At 33.0% G+C, this 17909-nt stretch overlaps 1 protein-coding gene across 1 annotated transcript; it reads right to left on the reverse strand.

The window, feature by feature from the left end:
• Positions 1-2786: 2786 nt before the first annotated feature.
• Positions 2787-17612, reverse strand: LOC115985144 (wall-associated receptor kinase-like 8). The gene is made up of 3 exons (XM_031108111.1): positions 16733-17612; positions 12925-13050; positions 2787-3979 (listed from the first exon to the last, which is right to left on the reverse strand). Exons 1-3 carry the CDS (start codon positions 17610-17612, stop codon positions 2787-2789), a joined length of 2199 nt encoding a protein of 732 aa, XP_030963971.1.
• Between the last annotated feature and the right edge of the window lie 297 nt (positions 17613-17909).

Raw genomic sequence — 17909 nt, forward strand, 5'->3', positions numbered from 1 at the left:
TCAAACTCATCCACTATATTAACGTCAGGTAAATGCAAATTACAAAATCAGGTCACTAGGATGCGATAGAGTAGATACGAATGGGCTCTCCAATAATTGGGCCATCAAACCAAAACTATTCATTTTCTTTTGATGCATATTGTATAGGCCAAAATGGCCCATTAGCATTAATTTTTGAAATATTTAGCAACAGAGCACTGTTTCGGAAATAATTAGGAAAATACCACTTTTCCTGGTACTCGAGCTTGGTGAGCTCGAGTACCATGTTTTTTTAATCCACCATCGCCCCATATTCAAGGAGCCCTATAGTGGCGTTTTTAAGCCCTATAGTGACGTTTTCAAGCCCTATAGCGGCATTTTTAAGCCCCCATACCAGGTTAAGGGGCCCTATAGTGACGTTTTCGGGTCCTATAGCGGCGTTTTCCTGCAAAAATTTTTTTTAGTCCCATACAGGTTCAAGGGGCCCTATAGTGGCGTTTTTAAGCCCTATAGTGACGTTTTTGGGTCCTATAGCGGCGTTTTCCTGCAAATTTTTTTTATAAGTCCCATAACAGGTTCAAGGGGCCCTATAGTGGCGTTTTTTAAGCCCTATAGTGACATTTTCGGGCCCTATAGCGGCGTTTTTTTTTTTTTTGAGAAGATGTTTGACCAATGAAAAGATGGTACTCGAGCTCACCATGCTCGAGTACAGGAAAAAGTGATATTTTCCTAATTATTTCCGAAACAGTGCTCTGTTGCTAAATATTTCAAAAATTAATGCTAATGGGCCATTTTGGCCTATTGTATATGGTTACAAATTTTATCAACAATCTCATAAATATTACACTTGAGGATTCACCATAAAACATTCACATGCATGCACCATGAACTTTGCTACAACTACAATTTATATCATAACTTATTTCACTATACATTGAGACAACAAATTGTAAATGGTAGAAGATCGCTTTCACATTGACCTAACACTAATACTATATCTTTTTCTCTATTGCTCACAACCTGTCACTTTAACATGTTTTAGAAAAAAATGTCACAACCCTACCACTTTAACGCTAATACCTAGACTTATATTGTTACTAAAATATATGTATAAGCTATTACTATAAGTTAAGGTTTCTTATTCGTATATAAACTGATACTATAATACGTATGGTACATATACCTATAATTGTAATAATATAGGACCTTTTTTTTTTTAGAAACTAATAATACTTATTAGAATACACAAACATGAAAATAATATAAAGAGTTTTTTAAACAGACTTATAATACATTACATAACCAGAATATCACTACAAAAGGGTCTAATATTTGTAGTAGTAGCCTAGGGTTAAATATAGGACCTAAGGAAGAGAATTAGGCATATTAGTCAAGGTTTCCCGACTTTAATTCCTACAATTATGCATGACTATTCTTGATTTAGGCTTTATGATGGAAAACAGGGTGAGTTGTTTACCATGCACGCATGAAGAAGTGAATCAGATCATGACAACATAAGAGGAACTCTTTTTTTGAATCAGAGGCTAATTTGAATTAAGGCAACTTGTACTCCATTCTTTCTAATAGGTATTCTATGCACCAAATTCTATAAGTATTTAGCCTGAAATAATATATATTTGACAATATATGATACAAACTGACATGACAATATAGTTGGTAGCTAATGTGGCATGAAAACTAATTTTTTATTGTTCCGTTTGACATGTTAGCTTTTTCCATCCAATGGATGACAAAAGAGACTAAATTAACACGACACTAAAAATGTTAGGGACCATATTGACACAAATTAAATGTTGGGGATTAAATTGAAATATGATATAAATTAAAAGATTAGGACAAACTCTGTAATTTACCCTAAAAATAATTAATTGACGTAATTGTCCATTCTTTTGGGTTTTTCTTTTAAGATATAACATGGCCGCTCATTTTTGAGAGAGAGAGAGAGAGAGAGAGAGAGAGAGAGAGAGAGAGAGAGAGAGAGAGAGAGAGAGAGAGAGAGAGAGAGAGAGAGAGAGAGAAATAATAATAATGGACCATTATTGAATTAATTAGGTACAATACAAATATATAAAACATTTTTTATTTTTTATTTCTTATAGTTACAATAGGGGAGGGGGATTTTAATCTTGGATGTCTCTATTGGAAACATCAAGAAGTGTAAATTGAGCTAAAAAAACCTTAACATTTTTTTAGAACAAACAAATATTCAGATATTTTCGAGTATCTGACTATTCTTTCGAGAGTATGTCATTTTTTGTCATTTCTCACATGCATGTAAAATTTTATTTTATTTTATTTTATTTTTTTATCAATTTGGTTTCCATCTATGGATAATAGTTTCAAAACACTTTATCACCAAAGTTTGCTAAACAACCCAAACACTAAAACTTTTTATTGTCAAAACTCAACAATTAAAATTATAATTTCCTATGTCAATACCAAAAGGACCTAAACAAGACCAAACAATGATATAATATCATTATTGGCACTGTACTATGAGGAGTTTAAAAATAGTAATATGATTTTATAATAGTTTACACATGAAACAAAAATGAATAAGTACATAATTTATTAATCAAAGTGATTAAGTGTGCATTTGGATACTGCTTATTTTGCTAAAAATTGAAAACTTATTGTTGAAAACATTGTAACAAAATATTTTTTATTGCTGCAAATTACTATTCACGTGTTTTTATCACTTGGCTGGTCCATGAACAATGCCATGGACCAGCCAAAAAAAACGCAACCTACGAAAATGTAAATGCAGCCGCTGTCCCAAACGCACCTTAAATGGATAAAAGTGGTAGGACATCTGATGATGAAGTTGTGCTTGATTCTAAACATGAACTTTTTGAAATAGAAACGTCATTCCAAGGTCCCATTTCTTCATTTCCAACATATTCAAGTTCTTCAACATTTGGTTGAACAGACGAAATTTTTTGAACTCCTTCCAACTCCATCATGATTTCTATCATCGTAGGTCGTTTCTTTCCATTAAAGTGCAAACATCTTTTTGCAAGATTAGCAATTGTCAAGATTTCATCTTTATTACCAACCTTACTTACTTGAGTATCAAGTATATCAAAAAGACGATTCTCTTTTAATGAATGAACGAAATATGTAGATAGATTCCGACCTTCTTGTGATCTCGTCAAAGAAACTGGTTTTTCTCCTGTTAAAAGCTCAACAAGGACCACTCCAAAACTATAAACATCACTTTTTTCTGTAAATTGGCTTGTTTGAAAGTATTCTGGATCCAAGTACCCAAAAGTACCATATACTAGTGTGGTTACATGAGTTTGGTCAATGGCTACTGATCTTGAAGTGCCAAAGTCTGCTACTTTTGCTCTATATTTGTCATCAAGGAGTATGTTTGAAGATTTTATGTCTCGATGGTAAATGGGTAGTGAAGCTGCTGAGTGTAAGTATGATAAAGCTCCCGCAATTTCATTGGCAATTCTTAAGCGCATATCCCATGTTAGTAATGGAAATTCTTCATTTTCTTCGTGGAGATACTGAAAAAGTGTGCCATTAGGAATGAATTCATAAACTAGCAAAGGAACTTCTGTCTCTAAACAACACCCAAGTAGTTTAACCACATTTCTATGATTGATTTGTGAAAGAATGATAATCTCATTAATGAATTGTTCAAGATTTCCCTCATCCACTGTGTTGCACTTTTTAATTGCCACAATTCTTCCATCAATTAACATTCCTTTGTAAACTGTACCTTGTCCACCCTTACCAAGTATTCTATTTTCATTAAAACGATCTGTCGCATTTTCCAACTCCTTTGAATTGAATAATTTTGCCTTGTGAACATTGTTTTCATTTGAAGATAATTGTTGTTGTAATAACAAACCACCATTCCTTTTGAAGAATTTTTGCTTGAGCTTGATTTTGTTTCTTTTCTTTATCACTTTGTATAACCACCAAGTAATAAGGAGTAGAAACAATACACCAAAGCTTGTACAAATAACTGCATACATCAAGAAAATAAAATAGAAATAGCACATCAACATAATAAATTTTTTTAGATTAGAATTATTAGGGTTATATAAAAATATGCATGTGTAAAATAGATTTGAACATAATTACGATGAATTAGAAACTTCTTTCCCACTATAGGTTACTAACTTTAGGTTTTTTTTTTTTTACATTAATATGTTCTCACAATATGCACCGCCTAAATAAGTGTTAGCTCTCCTAATTAATTTCTTAGGAAAAATAAAATTTACTATTAGGTACTTGAATTTTCAGGTAACAGTTTAATGGTGTGCTATGTTTTTATTAAATGAAAGGGACTTGAGATTGGGATATTTTTTTCGACTACAAAAATGTCTCTCTTGTTTAATTTTGCAACATGTCCTTGGGCAGGGGGCAGTTCTGCCTTAAATGAGCTTAAACGCCTAATTGAAAAAGTATTACAAAATTATTTTCTAAAAAAAAAAAAAAAAAAATTGGTATACTCAATTTGGCTTACCCTCAGTAGTTTTTCAACTGGACATTCAGTTAGTTTCCCCTTGAAATAGAATGATGTGGTTGTATGTCTTAATCTCTACCTTTTGTTTATTTAGTAGGTGGTGTGGCAATTTCTGATTAAGAAAAAAAAAATGTCCAGTTAAAAAATTACTTGAGGTAAGCTAAACCCTTGAATACTAGTGCTCATCACTAAAATCAGCCTTCACTATTTCTTAGGATTAACCAAAGTCCTTCACTCATTTCTCCTTTACTTTCTTCCAATATTTAATATCTAGAAAATGCTAGGGACACAACTTTTGCCATAACTTACTCACGTAGAAAATTGTGAGTATTGAAGTAAAAGTGGTGGGTCTACAACTTTACAACTCATGATTTGTCACATAAATAAGTTGTGGCAAAAGTTATAGTCCTAAGCAAGTTGGGAAAAAGTTCTAACCCCTTAGGCCCTTACTCGTGAATAATGAGGGAAAAAGATGAGGTTGTCCTCTCTTAATAGTGAAGTGTACCACTTTAGAGAGAATATTTATCTTTTGGGCAAGACTTAAGTATAGTACTTAGGTGTTATTCCTTAAGTTGCCCTTTTAAAAATTCTGCCATGTGGATTTTTGCACATGGGATGAAAGTGTATTTTTTAGTTAAGTAGTCACATGACTGAATTTTAAAAAAGAAACCTAAGGAATAGCACCTAAGGTACTGTATCTAAGTTTTGTCCTAATCTTTTCTAGATAGATTTTTAATCTTTGTGGAAAAATAATAAAATATAGAAGAGTACTGAATAATGCAATTCAGCTAATAATAGTTTAAAACTATCAAGTTATGCGAGGTATGATCATATCTTTTGGTGATATATTGCCTAGAGCACAAAAATTAAAAGCTAATTGACATTTTAGGCGCTTCATTTAGTAAACTAAAAAGTATGATATATATATATATATATATATATATATATATATATATTTAAAGTTGTTACCATGATATAGCTCAGAAAGGTAGGATCAAGTCATTCCCGGCCTGTCATGATCTATTGAGTTAAGAAAAACCAATAAACTAATTAAGGTTGCGTTTGGCAATATGTAAAATATTTTCCAAGAAAATATTTTTCAAAAAGGAAAATATTTTCAGGTGTTCGGTTGCATTCTGTAAGGTTGAATTTATTCAACCATCTAATTGGCTTTATTCCATGCCAAATTTGCTTGTAATTCAGCATTTAGTAACCCTGTATTTAGGTGGGTTTGATGTAAGGGTAGTGAGTGAGATAGAGTGAAGATTGCTCAAGAATGTGTAAGAAAACAGAGACTCGCGGGTGACTCGCGGCTGCAAGCCGCCAGACGCAGCACACGTGCCAAGCATGCTGGAAGATGAACAGTCATGCTAGCTGGAGCACTACAGAACAAAACAGGACAACTGGCCATACGGTTATCTCGCGACTGGATCTCGCGACTTGGTCAAGCCGCGAGCCACCCCTGTTTTGTAAAACCTGACGTTTCACATTCCTCTCCCACTCCAATATAAATACCCTTTTTACCCACGATTGAAAGAGAGCTTCCAGAGAGAATTTTGAGAGAGAAACCCTAAAGAAAAACAAGATTGATTCACCCACAATCTATACCTTAGAATCTCTTCAAATTCCTCATCTCTCTTCCTCTCCATTGTCAAATCCTTGAGAGGCATTATACCAAACCTGGTTCTCACCATCATCATCACTGTGAGACAGCTGTTTGGATATCTGGGAAGCAGTTAGAAAGGAACCAATCTTCATTGGTTGATGCTACGGTCTAGTAACGGAATCCGGGAAGCTAGAAAAGAAAAAGGTTCGGCGCAACCTCGTTAGAGCAAGAAGCTTGGAGGGCTTAGGTGCACTGGGTAGATTAGGCTTGGAGGGTCTATTGCTGTCCATGTATCTCAACTGTATTTTCTAGTGGATTGTTTACCGCTTGGAGGGCAGCGGAGAGGTTTTACGCCGAGGGCTTCGGTTTCCTCTTCGATAACACATCGCGTGTTGTCTTTGTGTTTGCATCTTCCTTCCTCTCTATCTTTGCCTTTTTATTATCTGCTGTGGATTTTATTTTGTTATGGCTTAGCTAGTTTTTAACCAATTTCATATTATAGCATATGTTAAGTTTCCGCACACTAGTTGTTTGACATATTGCTTGAATTGGTTAAGTTGTTATTTGGGGGTCTAAACGTTCAAAGGTGTTTTTACACGTTTTTGAACTATCAATTGGTATCAGAGCGGGTACACTTGTTGTGGTTTAAATACCTAAGTGTGATCCTTGACCCCTTGTGTTTATTTGCCATGGATTGTGCTTTGTATGACTCTTTGCATGATTTGGTTGGTGATGAATGTAACATGCCACGTGTTTGTGAAAATACCTCTATGAGTGTTAATCCTCATAAGTGTGATGACATGTTATTTGAATCTATGGGTGTTGTTGACAAACTCTTGAAGAAAAATGCTAAGAAGTTTCAAAAGAATTTAAGCAAGTTGTTTTGTGAAAATGATGATTTGATTGCTAAGCTCAATGAATCCAACAAATTGGTTGAGAAATATAAAAAACTTGTTGAATATTCTCTTGAAAAGCTAAAAGAGTTTGAATGTTTGAATATGGACTTGGATGCTAAACTTGTTTTGTCTAACAAACTTGTTGATGAGTTAAAATGTGAAAATGAATCTCTTAAGATGCATGCCAAGTGTTTGATTGCTGAACCTATTGTTAAAAAGGATGATAATATTTGTTGCAATCATGTTGTGGTACCCGATTTTGTGCCTAGTGTGTGTTCTACCTTAAAGGACAAATCGGTGTACATTCCTCCACATAAAAGAAATCAAATGGTGGAGAGAAAGGCTGTTAAGTCAAAGCCTCCGTTTAGGTCTCAACCTAAGGTTTTGAATGGATCTAAATTTGTTCCAACATGCCACCATTGCGGTGTGATCGGTCATATAAGACCTCAATGCTCCAAGTTGAAAAGGGAACAAAACAATGTTGCTAGATCTCTTCCTAAAAAGCCTAGTAGACCTAAACGCATTGTTTGTCACCATTGTGGTGCCTTTGGTCATCTAAGACCTTAGTGCTCTAAGTTTCATGCTGTTAAAAGAATTTAAAGAAAAGAGAAACTTGAGCTTCATGGAAATTGTGCTAAAAAGTGTAAACCGATTTTGAGTGAAAATAGCATGTTGTTAAAGAAAATGTTTAATGTTCTTAACTCCTTGACTATGTGCATCTCCGGTTCTCATTGTTCCAACCCTCGTCTCGCTTCTCTTGAGACACTCATTCCAAACAATCGTTCCGTTTGAATGAGGAAGGGTTCATATGGTTGAGCTTTTGCTCTTTTTGGTCCTTGATCTAATTCTTTCGATCTTTATAGGACCCTTCATGCATTCAATGTCATATTTTCATGCATTTTGTGCATCTTGCATTTTTTTTGTATGCATTGTTTTGTTTTTTATCTTACTTTTATATTTCAGTTTTATGTGAGTAAAAAATCCAAAACCACATAAAAAAGTGAAAAATTTAAAAAGTTTGATCGTATATGTTTGAGCACATATCACATGTGAGTTTGGCCTTGTACCTTTGTACAAATGGCTTTATGCATTTACGAGCTTAGCTTGTTATTTTTGCACTTATATCTTTGTGGGAAAAATCTTGACATCTTTGTGTGATTGTTGTAAATCGATCTTCAAGCTTGTCATGAATGATTTGTCAATAGTCATGTTGGTTTTGATACATGCGTAGACTTGTGCTTATATCTCTTCCCACTCTTTTATTTTTATTGCTTAAAGAGCTCAATAAATGTAAATCTCAAAATGAAAAGAGATAATGAGTTGTAAAAGCCGTCGCACATACTAGTATTCGACTAGGAAAAAGGGAAAGCGACTTAAATGAAATTGTATGATGCCCAAAAAGCCAAAGGCTTGTTCATCAAATTGAAATATCACAAATTTCAGGTATCGATCTCAAAATGAGATGTTTTGATTCAAAATGATCAAATGTTATGAATTGTAAAGAAGCCAAATGAAAAGCTTCATCATATGTAATCATTTTCTTGTGGGAGGTCATATATGCTCATTTCTATAATTGAGATAGACCACTTGACTTAGTACTAGTTGTGTATGACTTGATTGAATTGATCATTGAAGTTTCACTCTAGACTAAGGACTATTCCACATTTGATACACACATACAACACACATGCCTAATGTTCAATGAATGTCTTATTCATTTGTTAGATTGTACTTGTCTAAATGTGATGTGTGTGTGCTCAATCTTATATGGATTAATCCAAAAAGATTTTTGATCATTTTATATGTTTTTGGAAGTGATTTTTATCACTCTTTGTGTTCATGTTTAGTGTTTACCTTGTTTTTCATTGTTTTACCATGTTCTGTTTTGAAAAATAGGTGTCAGTGTTTTTCGCGGCTCAGCTGGCGACTCGCTAGTCGCGAAACCCCAGTCGCGAGCTCATCCAGAAGCTTTTGGCGACTCACTCGCGACTCGCGAAAATTTTCGCGACTGAATCTCGCAACTCACCTAGTCGCGAAATGCCCAGAAACAGCTTTTTAAAGGGCTTTTTGTGGGAAACTTGTTTTAAACCTCTCTCATCCTCTCTAAAACCCCTCTTTCAATATTTTTACATCAAAACCCAACCAATTTGAATGGTTTTTCATTCCATTAACATTTCTAAGGTAATTATAAATTCTTTTCATTTTTTTTGATCCTTGGATTATGTTTTGGAGAGTTTTGTGCTCTTGGTTGGGATTTTTATCATTGGGGTTGGGAAAACTTAATTTTTGTCAAATTTCTTCATGGGATTGGTTTCTTTTGTTGATATGCATTGGATGTTGGCCCCTTGTGGCAGAAAGAACATGTATTAAGGGTGGATTTCATGATGTTCATGCATTGTTTCACATTTTTGTTCATAGTGTGCATGCTAGGTGTTTGATAAAATGCCTCTTAGACATTTTCTCGCTTGTTTGGACTCCGATGAGTACCAAACTTTGGGGTTTCTCATGTTTCCTCATTAGGAACATGTTTGGTTCATTGGTTGTGTATTTAACACACCTTGCCCCACATGTGCATTTTTCATGCATTGGTCATGCATTGCACTTAGCCACCTCTTGCACACACCTTTGCTACCCTTGTCATGCATTGGTCTATACCTTGCTTCTTCATCCTAGCATGTCATGTCTGTCTTATACTTTGTAGCATTTTACTTTGTCATGGGTTTGAGCTTCATTTTCTCATTCATCTTGCACCCCTCATGCATCATTAGCATTGTTCGTACCTTCTTCTCTTACCCTCGTTTCTTCTTGACCCTTTGTCTATTCCTGACAAAAAGGGGGAGAGTATACTCTAGAGAATATTTCGGAGTATTTTGTCGTTTCTATATGACTCTTGTGCACATCCTTAAGGGGAGAAATTCTATTTCTCATGCACATTTGTAGGGGGAGAGATATTCCATAGGGGAGATGCATATACCAAGGGGGAGAAGACATTGAGATAATAAGAAAACTTTGTTTTGAACAAGCACAGGCTTTATGGCGCTTTGAGTTATGTTTTGTGGTTCTCTTCGCATCATGTTTTTGTTTTGGACATGCATACTTCCTTATGCTATTGTGCTTCATTGAATGCATGTTCGGATGATCAATTGATTTGCTATGTGATCATTGTAGTCATTTCTATATAACTGTTTTGGTGTTTGATCAAGTTGCTCATATGTTTTACATCATGTTTACTTGATCGCAATTTGCTTGTTACATTATACTTGTCCTTTTATTACTTGCTTTACCTTGAGGGTCTAATGTGTTTTGTGCAAGTGTTTCAGGTTACAAGTATATATGTTCCAAGTGCATCACAGCTTCTCATCACTTTGAAGGGGAGAAACTTTATGCACTTTTAGTTTATATTGTTTAAGTTTTTATTCAATATAATGTGTTTGTACCCATGTGCTTTTGTAAGCTTTTAGGGTTATGTTTTTATGCATAGGTTTGTAGGCTTTATGGTTTGTACATTGCTTATTGCAGCCTTTATGCTATGTTGAAATCAGTACTTTAATCTAAATGTCTTGCATCTTGGTTTTTGTACTATCACTCTTGTGCCCTTGTAGGATTGTTCCTAGGTGCATATACCTTGTGTATTATGCATTGGTTGAGTGTTGAACATACAAGTGTCTTGCCTTGTGCTTGTTAACTTGTATGTCCTTGTGTTCATTCCAAGTGTGAATGAGCACTGTGATCACTACCTTGTGGTGTTCACTTGGTTGATCAAGCCATGGTTTGTTTCTTAATTTCATCTTTGCTTAATCACATATTGCCTGTTTCATATGCATTTTATAATTTTCTGCTTACAATGATCATGGTGTATTGTTGTGTTTCAGGAGTATTATGTTCATATGATTCAAGTGCTTCACAGCTTCTAGAGTTAGGTGTGAGTGAGTTTTGTTCAATTGTTCCCAACTCACATGTTAAGTCTAAAGTCTGTTTTAGGGTTTTGTCACGGAATAGCCAAAGGGAGAGATTGTAAGGTTGAATTTATTCAACCATCTAATTGGCTTTATTCCGTGCCAAATTTGCTTGTAATTCAACATTTAGTAACCCTGTATTTAGGTGGGTTTGATGTAAGGGTAGTGAGTGAGATAGAGTGAAGATTGCTCAGGAATGTGCAAGAAAACAGAGACTCGCGGCTGGAACTCGTGGGTGACTCGCGGCTGCAAGCCGCTAGACGCAGCACACGTGCCAAGCATGCTGGAAGATGAACAGTCATGCTAGCTGGAGCACTACAGGACAAAACAGGACAACTGGCCATACGATTATCTCGCAACTGGATCTCGCAACTTGGTCAAGTCGCGAGGTCAAACCGCGAGCCACCCCTGTTTTGTAAAACCTGACATTTCACATTCCTCTCCCACTCCAGTATAAATACCCTTTTTACCTACGATTGAAAGAGAGCTTCCAGAGAGAATTTTGAGAGAGAAACCCTAAAGAAAAACAAGATTGATTCACCCACAATCTATACCTTAGAGTCTCTTCAAATTCCTCATCTCTCTTCCTCTCCATTGTCAAATCCTTGAGAGGCATTATACCAAACCTGGTTCTCACCATCATCATCACTGTGAGACAGCTGTTTGAATTTCTGGGAAGTAGTTAGGAAGGAACCAATCTTCATTGGTTGATGCTACGGTCTAGTAGCGGAATCCGGGAAGCTAGAAAAGAAAAAGGTTCGGCGCAACCTCGTTGGAGCAAGAAGCTTGGAAGGCTTAGGTGCACTGGGTAGATTAGGCTTGGAGGGTCTATTGCTGTCCATGTATCTCAACTGTATTTTCTAGTGGATTGTTTACCGCTTGGAGGGCAGCGGAGAGGTTTTACGCCGAGGGCTTCGGTTTCCTCTTCGATAACACATCGCGTGTTGTCTTTGTGTTTGCATCTTCCTTCCTCTCTATCTTTGCCTTTTTATTATCTGCTGTGGATTTTATTTTGTTATAGCTTAGATAGTTTTTAACCAATTTCATATTATAGCATATGTTAAGTTTCCGCACACTAGTTGTTTGACATATTGCTTGAATTGGTTAAGTTGTTATTTGGGGGTCTAAACGTTCAAAGGTGTTTTTACACATTTTTGAACTATCACATTCCAAAAAATGTTTTGGAAAATATTTTATGGTGTTTGGTTGTATTCTTGAAAATACTCTAGAAAACACATTTTTATCAGGTTTCTCACATTTTCTCAGGATCCAAACAAATATTATATAGAAAATCTCAATATATAAACACAAAAAGAAACAAAAATCAAAATCACATGAGAGAGAGAGAGAGAGAGAGATTGGTTCATGGGTGACTTGGTAGTGGTGGCGGTAGTGGCGACATGGACACAATGGGTGTAAATGGTTTGAAGGTAAATTAGAAGTGTAATTTATTTTACATCTTAGGGATTGATATTTTACAATCAATGGAAAAGATTTTCCATTTGACTGAGTTTTCTGGCCAACCTAAACATCCATCATAGTGTAAAATATTTTCCGTATTCTTCTTACACCCGAAAAAAACACAGCCTAAAAGTAAAAATTTATTTTCCAAGTAAAAAGGAGAGGTAAGATGGAATGCATTTTCCCTAGGTTGAAACACAAAATACTTCTAAGAGAATTAAATGATAATTAGAATTATGAACACTATATTTGTTAGAATTATGTTGTTTAATAATTAAATTTATGATTTTTTTAAAATATAATTTAGGTTTTTGGAACAGTCAGTAATCTATCATTATATCAGAACAGAAAGTATTAAATGATTAAATTAACAATTTTCAAATATTTTTGCACAATTGATAGCAGTAGATGTAACGGACCATGTGCTACAGCACGTCTCATCACCTTTTACTCACATAACCATGATCTTATTATTTTTTTACTTTTATTCATTTTCCAAATTTAATGAGCATATGGACATACCTATAATGGCTATCTTGAGTATCTTCCATCGAGTCTTTCCCCTGTCGCAATTGTAACTGCCTTCTGTATTCTCACAATCTGACTTGTTGGGACATCTATTATTGTCTTTCTCGCATTCATTTATATCTGACAGGAATAGGATAACATGCAAATTTATAAATTCATTAATTTTTGTGTGCATTTTTTTTTTTTTTGGCTAGGTAAGTGTTTATGCAGGAGATAGAACCCCTGAGTTGGTACATCATTGGGAGATCGGGTACCACCTGGGCTAGAAGGCCCGATGGTAATTTTTGTGTGCATTTGGTGCGTACAAGTTACAACATACATATCTTCGCATTCATCTATATGATATCTAACGAAATTTTGACAGAAAATTAATAAATTCATTAAAATTTTGGGCACTTTGGTGCTCACTCATGTAGGCAAAAGAGGTTTCAAAAGTTCTAAGCACTAGAAGTTCTTCAAGATTAATTATTTGGGTTAAATCCAAGGAGATTAATAAATTTAGCTTATAAAACATATGCCTTACTATACTCCGGAGTATAGTAAGGCATATGTTTAAAGTATTGTTGTGAAAGAGAAAAACACATACCAATTATAGAAAATTGAACTTCTATTGCATTTTAAAGGTTTTTTTTTTTTTAATTAATTTTTTTTTTTTTAGAAGGGCATTTTAAAGGTTAAGATGCTTTGAAACATTAAGATGCTGACGTCATACTGTAATAAATGTAATTATTAAATATGCTAACTATTTGATATATATACATCTAGTACACTAAAAAAATAAAGACAGAGTTCTGTCGAATTGATAATTTATTTTAGAAAAAATCTAATATGAGATGATATGTTATTTCAAATCAGATATATATAATTCTTGAATAAAATTTAAAATAACGTGGTATTATGTATTCTTAATTTTTTATTTTTTTAAAAAGGAAATTTTCATCCTAAAATGTATATTCTCTATTTCAATGATGGATCATAGCTAGGCCCTATCTTTTGGCGTCCAGTATAGTTGATTATCTTTTGTTCCACTTGATGTAACCTAATGTACTTTCATTTAATATATATAATTACTCTTTGTGAAAAATTCCAACAAAATACCAAGCATTAATTCTCAGAAACATATATATATATATATATATATTTTTTTTTTTTTTTGAGAAGGCTCAAAAACATAATTAGTAATGTATAAGATGGAATATGTATAGTTTGAAATACGTACATGTTTCATTTGACTCAATATTTAATTTTTTTTTCTAGTTGTAAAAATACGGTATAAAAAAAAGAAATGAAAAAAAAAATCATAAATAGACATACATACGAATATATTACAAATTTGAATGAAAAATTCAAAACTAGGTTATATATGATGTAATTATATTTTAATTTAGTAGCATACTTGTATTATCTTAATATTAATTTTACAAGATGTCATAAAGATTCAACTACTTATTAATAATTCAATAAATTTAGTATATATTATTATTCAAATTTTAGTTTTTTTTTAATATATAAATATGGGAAGAAGGAGACAATGTTTATTTATTCTTTCATACACTTATTTTGCCAAAAAAAAAAAAAAAATTATTATTTGAACAAGATTTTCTCCAAACTAGTTTGGAGAGAATCCTCTTATATCTTTTATTGTATGGGAAATTTGAAAATCTAATTGTCAGATTACTTGTTTTTTATATTCTTAACATGCATGTTACGTTTCGTTCAAATCAGATGTTATTTACTATTCGACCAATAATCTCATTTTTTATTCATAATTTTAGATTAAAACAACTTGAAATTTAAACATTTGATTGATGATATATCTATTGATCTTTGACCTTCTTGAAATTTTGCAAGTATATATTAAATAATAAGAACATGCAATCCAACAATTAAGTATTCAAAATTCATATTCAATAAAAAATATATATATATAAAAGGAGTTTGAAGAGAATCTTTTTCCTTATTATCTCATGTTATTATAATTTTAAATGATTTTATTTATTTTAAATCCATTATATAGATTATATATGACAATAAGATCTAATAATTCAAATTATAGAAAAACATTTCTAGATGAAAAAATTTCGAGATTATAATAAAACCTGAAAATGCTAATGTTTAATATAAATAATAAAACATGAAATTAAAAATATTAATTTTGATAAATTAATAGTTATATATAATTAAACGTCTTAAGTCTTAACAAAATAAGTAATTATACTTTGAGAAAGAGTATTTAAATTTAGTTGAGTTAAATCATTTTGTATAATTATAATACATGAGATGTTTAATACATATTTAATATGTTTAATGTAATTTTTTTAATTTTTTTATGAAAAATGAGATTTTTATTAATAAAGTACATATGTGTAATATATAGTAAAGTAAGCACAGTGGAAAAAGTAAAAAAAATAAAAATAAAAAAATAATTCAAGGGGCCCAACCTAAATATAATAAAATTCTAAAATTAAAAAAAGATTACAAAATATTTTATTTTACAAATTAACTTTAACTCATTATGTGCAACCCTTCAAGGTATCATTTATTATAAATTTGCTAGGACCATAACAAAATTTATAACTTTTATCACAATATGACAAATTGTGAATTACGGAATAAAAATAATGGGTCCACAACTCAACCACTCATAACCTGCTACATGAATAAACTGAGAGTTTTGTTATAATAATAATAATATTATTATTATTATTATATTACCAAACTTTTTTTTTTTTTTTTGATCTGCTAATATCAAACTATTATTATCAAAGATAAGTAAATAACTAATAAAATAATATAATATAAATAAATTTAGAGACTATTAATGTTAACAATCTTATTTTATTATTACTGCTCCACTACAGTACTACACGCACTGACTTTTAATTTCTGATTGAACTACTCCTACCGAGTCATCACATACACTAACAAGCACCAACAATTAATAAAATAATAATATAATTAACAATTTTATCTATCATATAAGCTACTTTGTCCTTAGTAACTTTATTACGTTAGTAACAAAGTGAAACTTGAATTGAACACACGGTAGATTGTACTAGTGACACGGCATCAACGACTTGAGTGGAGGCTGACGTTGTTTTTATTTTTTATTATTTTTATTATATTATTTAGTTCGTTTTGCGACAATCGTGGTGGGTTTTTTTTGGGATGGGAAACAGGGTGGGATTTGGGTCTAAATATATTATATATGAGACTTTGTTTTGTTTTTATTTGGACGAGTCTAATCTAGAAGGGATTTGAGTTTTTGTTTTTTCAAATTCTTTATTGTGATTTTTTGTTTTTGATAAGATTGTGATATTGTGTCTATAAAAATAAATAAAATTGTCATATTGTGAATTTATTAAAACTATATTGTTGCTTGTAATGTCTTGTATTTTGGAGGAGCTATGGAAGCTGGGCCAGATTTTAATTTGTTTTAATTTGAATATTCTAAAACTATTTTAAGATCTAAGAACTGATTATATATATATATATATTCAAAATTCTAGGGGCCATTAAGATTTTTTTTTTAAATTTATTTTTTTTTGAGAAAATTCCTTCTTTTACAAAGCCCCAGCTCCCGCATAAATTTTTCCAATATTAATTTTTCTGCTACTAGAATTTAAAATTTATTTGCAATAGTCTTAGTGAATGCAACCTTAATCATACCGGATAGTCCATAGCTGAAAAAAATTTAAAAATAAAAATAATAAAGTGATGAACGTAGAACTCAAGAGTGATCGATCAGGCATGTAATTTAAAAACAAAGGGAAAATTAAAGCTGTTGGTAATTGAAGTTTACCTTGACATCCCGTGTTAAGATATGGATTTCCTTCGTATCCACGACGGCAATAATAATGCTTGACCCCGTAACTTGAAGAGAACAAACGTGCTTTCCGTTCAGCTGCCTCGGTTGAGCTCATGGTAGTAAAGTTAGACACTGTCCACTCCAGCGCCACGGGAACGTATTCCAAAAGCGGCACTTCGTAAGAGGGATTTGTTATGTTTGAGTCAAACCATTCCTCTTCTGCTAGGAATGCATATTTGCATTTTTTGATGCCTTCATTTTTCTCATCTTTCCTTTTGAAATTTGCATTAAATACTTGATTCCCAGAAGGGACTGTGGTCTGGCAGCAGTTGAAGCCCGAACATTTAGCTTCCCTTTCTATCATGGTTTTACCATCGCAATCAGAATTGCAACCAACCAGCACCGTAGGATCACTACCGGTCATCACGGCCATATTGTTGCAACCAACCGAAATAAATTTATTCCGATAGGATGAGAAGTAAAAAGGACCCCCCTTCATATTTACACCACCATTGCTCGGACCCGTACTTGTGCAATTCGAAGAAATAATAATCGACATCTTGACTCGAACGATGCTTGGCTCCAAAATAATGTATGAATCATTCTTATATGGATTAATAATATTGATTTCCAGCACTTCCATGTTTATTCTGGTAAGGAAGGCTCTAGCCGAGCTGTCATTTCCAGTGCAATTAATTTTGAACCAGTCGTTCAAGTAACAATCGGCTATTGTCATTCCAAACGGGTATGGAATACTAACATTTCCACAGAACTCTGGACAATTGGGTTTCACCATAGGTGGTGCTGCTGCTTCTGCTAATCCATATGTCAGAAGAAGTAGGAAAGTAATGCGCATTACAAATTGCACACCCATTTAATTTCTGTATCTTTTGCAGTGCTACAAAGCAAACCATACATACCCAGCCTCTATATATGCCAATATATATAGCCTCACAAGAAAAGTATAGCTAGACAATATATTTTTCCGCACCTTCCGCGAAATTTTGTTCCTTCGTTTACTTGGACTTTATAAGTGGATGGAATCACTGTCGTAATAATATTCCAACTTGCACGCCTAAATTGCTGTCCGTAGAATTTTCTTAAGTGCTAAATAAGCAGCCATGAAACAGAAATAGACAACAAGCAGTGACGGCTCTAGTAATTTTGTTTA

Source organism: Quercus lobata, chromosome 4 (assembly GCF_001633185.2).
Source record: "Quercus lobata isolate SW786 chromosome 4, ValleyOak3.0 Primary Assembly, whole genome shotgun sequence".
Lineage (NCBI taxonomy): Eukaryota > Viridiplantae > Streptophyta > Magnoliopsida > Fagales > Fagaceae > Quercus > Quercus lobata.